At 41.2% G+C, this 6,267-nt stretch overlaps 1 protein-coding gene across 1 annotated transcript in view; it reads left to right on the plus strand.

The window, feature by feature from the left end:
- Positions 1 to 5,487, plus strand: part of FHIT (fragile histidine triad) — a gene marked incomplete at its 5' end in the record, with an annotated part of 81,906 nt that extends 76,419 nt beyond the window's left edge. Inside the window, one exon of the mRNA XM_008946989.1 lies at positions 5,386 to 5,487. Coding sequence (XP_008945237.1) covers positions 5,386 to 5,487 — 102 coding nt within the window. The remainder of the gene's footprint in view (positions 1 to 5,385) is intronic.
- Between the last annotated feature and the right edge of the window lie 780 nt (positions 5,488 to 6,267).

Here is a 6,267-nt window from a genome sequence, read left to right on the forward strand (position 1 = left end):
GTATCTTAGAAATAGTGCATTTATTTGTACTGCAAGGCAAGAAGATGTACTAAGTTATAAGCAAGAGTCTTAGTGCTTGAAGAATGCTGAGCAGATACAGTGTGCAATTTGCTGGGCAACTGCCATTAGAGAACTGGCTAATCTGTGTCGTGGGGCTTTTTCAGAATATTAAAAGAAAAGGTATAATAGAGATTGTGTAAAAGAAATATTCATGCTCTTCCATCCTATCCTTTCCTTTTGGAGCACTAATCTGGTTGCTTACCTTTTTGTTGTGCATGTGCTTCTGAGCCACTCCTGTAATACAACGATAAGTTTGGCTTCAGAAAATTTGGAGCTTTCTGAGTTTGGCAGTAGAACAGCTTGTCTATCTAGTGTAGTGCTTTTGCATCACCTTTCTGTTATGAAAGCAGGCCAAGTACCAGCAGTTTTAAAATGGTAACTAGCTCGGCATTCTATAGAGAGGGCTTTATAGAGTGCCACCTGCCCTGCCTGTGCCTTGGTAGCCATGCAAGCCTGGGTGCAGGCAGACCCCCCTCCCAGCCTCTGTGCTGTGTTCTGTGGGAGGAACTGCTGTTCAGATACCAAGAAATACTGCTTCCTTCCTGGGGTGCAGCCTGGAAGGGAAGGATTTGGTTAGACTTAGAGGATTAAGCTCATGTCATTATAAAACACTGTGGAGATCCATGCCTTGGTATTCATTGTCTCTGTTCTTGCCAGCCTCGGACGAAGATTTGGGGTTTTTTTTACATAGTTATAGCTTCCTAATTCTTCCTGCTTTCTTTCATTTAGGCATTGTAAATTTAGTCTGCATTTGGCCAGCTTTGGCCAACATTACCATAAAATTGCTGAGATCAAACTGTGCTTCTCTGCACTTCTGCCCCATGTCTGTGGAGACCTGGGCTTCAGGGGAGATGAGAAGTCTCCTGCTACCCACCAAATAGGACTTGTCAGGAGAGCCTGGTGTGCCTGTAGAGCTCTGCAAAACCTCCTGGCCATGACCCCACCACCCCATGGATGTCCCTGGAAGACCCTGAGCAAACTCTGTCCCTTTTACTTCAGTGTTTTGGAGAGAAGTGACTCTTGTAACCTCATAATGTGCTATTTTAATCTTACTTGAAATAGCAGCTACTTGCCAGAACTAGAAACACATTTGCTTGGGAAGGGATTCTGAAGGTGAGCTGTTTCTTCTAGAAGCGTTCATTGCAAGAAGGGCAATGGTTGCTGTTTAGGGGCCTTTGGGTAATATGTAAGTCTTGTTGCAGGAAGCACAAAGAAGGTAGCCAAGGTGTTCCTGAGAGGATGTGGATCAGTCAATCTCCAGCTCTATTCAGATTGCCTAGGGAAATCTGGGCAAAGCCTCTCTCACAGAAAATCATGTCAGGTGGTTGATGTGGGGCTCTGGATAAGATTTCTCTCTCTCTCTCTCTCTCTCTCTCTTTTTTTTTTTTCCTTTTCAGAGCTTGTAGAAGTGGAATTGTACAGAAAGTATCACAGACTTCAAGCTAGTCTGTGTTTAGATATACCTGGGTAAAGATGTCAGCTCAAGTTCAAGTTTCCATCTTTTTCTGTCTGACTGGGGAAAAAACAAGGGGAAATCACAAGTTTTTGCTGCTGGAGAGCTAGCAAATGTTTGGGTTTTTTTCTGTTTATTTTGAGCAGAACCTTGGAGTGTTCTCCAGGTGCAAGAGAGTGTTGCTTCCCCTGTATAATCCAAACTTTCAATAGCATGTCAGGTGTTTGTAAAGGTGCACAGCTGAGACTTGGATATGCATGTTAATATGAACACACTCCAAGGCACAGAAGTCCCTTAGAAACAAGTATTGACTGTTAGGTTTTTCTCCCACTTGAATTCTAAATCAATACAATTTAATACTGAAATATGTATGTTCTTCTTTCCTGAAAGTAGCTTTACAACTCAGCCAAAATACTATGGAGACTGTCTTATTTAAAAAAAAAAAAAAAAAAGGTTAAATAAAGTAGATTTTTCTTACAGGGGCACACCCGTGGAGATCAGAACCTGATTGAAAAGTACTTTCGAGTACCTTTAGATATGAATACATGAAATAACTAGGTGAAACTAAACCCATCCATGTTCACAATATCTTGTCACCACTAGAGATCACTAGCAGATGTGAAGAGAAGATCTGAAGAACCAGACAGGTGCACAGATGTGCCTCCTTTAATTTGTAACATGTTGAATCCTTGAGCTACAGGGGGTATCAGCAGACCTTAATTTATTTGTCTTCCATTTATTGGTACTGTTGATGTTGAGCCTGGATAATGTTTTGCATCTAGAACATCATCTGGCAAGGTTATCCATAGTTTAACTATTGTGCTTCAAAGTGACTAGCTGTATGGTTTGGCTTGTACTGGAGCTGCAAGATGGTGGTAGCAGAGAAGGGTTGGCAGCCACCGGAGACAGTTTTCCATATCTACAGTGGTGGTTAAATAATATCAGAAAAGAAGTGGTATTGGGGTGATAATTGCTTATCACACTTCAGAAATAACTGACACAGTAAGAGGTTCGAATGCAGGATGGTCCCGGGGTCCTGTTCAGGCTGATACAACAATTTTATACAGAAATAATATTAATCTATAAGTCAGTTGGACAATGAATACATTGACCGTAGCAGTGACTTGACACTCTGGTCTGTTGTTCATCGTAGCCCGTGTGTCTCTGAAGGGTGGATACATCTTTTCACTATGAGATCAGGTGGACACCTGCCATTGCAGGAGCACTTTGATGCCAGGCTGGGCTTGCTGCGTACCAGGAGCCAGGGCTGCTGAAGTAGGTTGGGTTTCCAGGCAAGTTTCAGAATTCATTGCTGCTCCCCTTCTATCTGTTTTAACCTTAAGTCAGAGATTGATTATTTTTAAAGGTTAGCAGTTATGTAGCAAAAGAAACTCCCTTCTTTGCCAGCTTGGAGAAGTGCCCATGGTCTGTGACTTCACACAGCTTTAATTTAGGCAACAACAACAGCCTTTTCAGGATATGCCTCTTTATTACTTTCACTTGAGTTTCTTTGAACAGGGAAAATAAAAAGTACAAGTCAAATCCCCGCTTTACTAGTCTTCTCCTGGAGTCAGCTCTCACCTGGGTTGTGCAGAAACAGGATAGCAAGGGACAAGAGCAGACAAATCACATCACTAAAAGCACTTTTTGCAGGTTAAACAAGGAGACCTTGAGGAACAGGGTCTGCATTCCCTTGCCTGATAGCTGTTGCCTGCTGTATCTCCTCCTGATGCTAGGTCGAATGAGCAAGACACTGCTTCTTTAGAAAAACAGCTCACACCTCAGACAGACAATTGATTTACCACCACTTGGCTTGTCCTGGTGCATCCTCTTGTGAAGTGTAAGTGCTCACAGTCCATAGAAAGTAAAGGATGATGTATGCTGTTGCCTATAACTCTCTCATTGCCAGCACAGTTGTAGTACTGATACACTGTGTAGGTGTGTACAGTGGGTGAGAGCAGGCACGTGCTCACAAAGGATGTATGTTGGTAGTGTATACACTGTACTGGGTCGTGGCTTTTAAATCTTTCTCTATAATTCTGTAGCATTATTACAAGATGGATTTATAACACACCTAGAGCTAATGTAACAATGAAGATTAGTCCTCTACTAGTCGAACAGTAATACACTTTCATTTGCCTACAGCTACTGTATTGTATTGGCATGAAAGGAAATAGCTTTCTAATGCAACTTCATCTGCTGAGCAGGAAAAAATCTGTGCTGCAGAATGTAAAACTACATAGGACTATAGCTGGCAGCAAAATTCAGAGGAGGAGAAACACAGCACAAATAAAAGTATTTGTGAGTTGGGTGTATGCTAACAATCCTAGTTTATTGCTAAAGGTGCCATATACAGTAATCCAGTTTGCCTGGCAGGTTCAATATTGCTTTGTCTTTGTTTTTTCACTAGTTCATCTCCTGTACTAAAATGCGTCCAGGAATAAAAGGTGTAAATTCATTAGTTTCCAACTTTGTGACATTAACAAGAAGTCGATGTTGTAATGTTCTTCAGAAGCACTGAGGCTGTTAATACAGTCCCTGCTGTGCTCTGAACCTAGAGACACACTGGAGACCTCAATATCTAATCCATTAATGCAAATGTTTCTGCTCTCTGTTGTAAATGCAGGGTCTTCTGGTGAGTGTGGGGCATACTCTGAGTGGACATGTGTACAAATAGTTACTAAAGTGCTGGCACGTTATAGGATCACAGGATTGTTTAGGTTGGCAAAGACCCTTAAGATCGAGTCCAGCCATTAACCTAACCCTACCAAGTCCACTGCTAAACTATGTCCCTAAGCATCATAGCTACACAACTTTTAAACATGTCCAGGGATGGTAAATCAATCCCTTCCCTGGCCAGCCTGTTCCAGTGCTTGATAACTCTTTCAGTGAAAAAATGTTTCCTAATATCCAACCTAAACCTCCCCTGGCACAACCTGAGGCCATTGTATTTGCCATTATATTACCAATTACTGTTACATTACCATATATTTACCATATAATTTACCATTATAGTTACCATAAAATAGAACTTTCTTCTTCTGGAGGGCAGCAAAACCATCAGCTTCTCCCTTGTTCTGGAGAGTCAAAGGATGCACTTGAAATCATCATATCTGGGATAATATTTAATAAATACCGCATAAGGGAGAGAACTTGTTTTTGTGGGTACATTATGAGAGTTAGATGCAAAAATTAAATGTTTCACATGCTTTTGATCTCCTCCCCCCCAAGTAAACCATCAATGAAATATAGTTATGTTTAAAATAACAGGTTTTGTTTCTAGACCAAGGATGTGTCTCACTCTCAACAAGGGCAAGGAAGGACTAATAACTTACATGCAAGGAGGGAATGTATCTCTTCTGAAGGCTACTGATATAAACTGCTGGTGGGAAACAGCTACAACAGATTCTTGTTATCACAATAGGTCTCTGATGGGAAAGGTGGCCCCACGGGCAGAGGAAAAGCCAGAGAGAAAATTATAGATGAATTGCTGAAAAGGTGTCCAAGCAGCTTCTGCCTAGCTCTCCACTGGTGTGACGGGCACTTCAAAATACTCGAGTGTGTTTGTTGTCCTGTTCCCTTACCTTATCAAAGACTCACAAGGTATCTGACTATCAGCTCAGAAAGATGAACCCTGTCACTGCCTATTATTCACCCTGGCACCTTGCATTATCATCATAAATCCATCAGAGCCAGTAACCTGCTGTTCCCAGTCTAAACCTTTGACCTCTTCATCACCAGGTTCCTCTGTCCTGCAGACCCGTGGAATAGTCAGAGTGGTTGCATACACGTATGGTCTGAGTTTGCCAATAAAACTGAAAAAAATATAGCAACAGACTTTTTTTTTTCTTGTTTGTTCTTCCTCAAAAAAGTTGCAAAGACATGACAAAGAAGATTCCCCTGAGAAGTGGAGGACAGAAGAAGAAATGGCAGCTGAAGCAGCAATTCTGAAGAAGTATTTTCAGGAAAAGTAGAGGTAATGATTTACACATTGACTTATTCCTGCAACACCCAAAGCTCTGTTTAAGCCTCCATAGGCTTCTTGAGGGCAGAGGGGGAATATGTAGAATGGAAGAAGAGAAATGAAATCTCTTAAGTTTGTGTTATTTCCAAAAGGACACAGCACTCCAGCAGTGTCAACTCCTTCTTGAACAAGTCAGCACCATCTTGGAGAATTTAGTTTCCAGACAGAAAAAAATAACACATCAGGAAATCAGAATCATCAGCAACTACTTAAGGGGAATATTTAGCCTGACATATCCTTCCTCTGTTTTTAGAACAGAAAACAGCTTTCATACCTCTATGAAGAGCTAAAAACTGGTGTATACTGTACACCCAGGTATGCATATGCATCTATACATACAAAATCCCAGCAGAATTCAGACTATAGAGAGGATAAGCAAATGCTAACTTCATCTGTCAAATCTTAAATCATCTCATTAGTTCAACTTTTAAACTTAAGCCTGATGGAAAATTGCCTATTCTGCTAAATTTTCCTGTGTCCCTGAAAGAAAACAACAGGAAAAAAAAAAAAAAAAGATTAGCAGGGAGAAATAGAAAAGCGAAAACACTTGGCAAACACTAGCATTGATGCTCTAGAAATTGAGAGTTTTTCATTTTGTACCTGGAGTCCCAGAAGCCAGATTCTCCCAGTAGAAGTTAACTGGCCCCCAGAGATCAATGAGTTAGACTGGAATGTACACTGTGGCAATGATGCCAAAAGCTCCCTCTCCCCTGATCCCCATATGTTGTTT

Source organism: Merops nubicus, unplaced genomic scaffold (genome assembly GCF_000691845.1).
Source record: "Merops nubicus isolate BGI_N331 unplaced genomic scaffold, ASM69184v1 scaffold11350, whole genome shotgun sequence".
NCBI classification, from domain to species: Eukaryota; Metazoa; Chordata; class Aves; order Coraciiformes; family Meropidae; genus Merops; species Merops nubicus.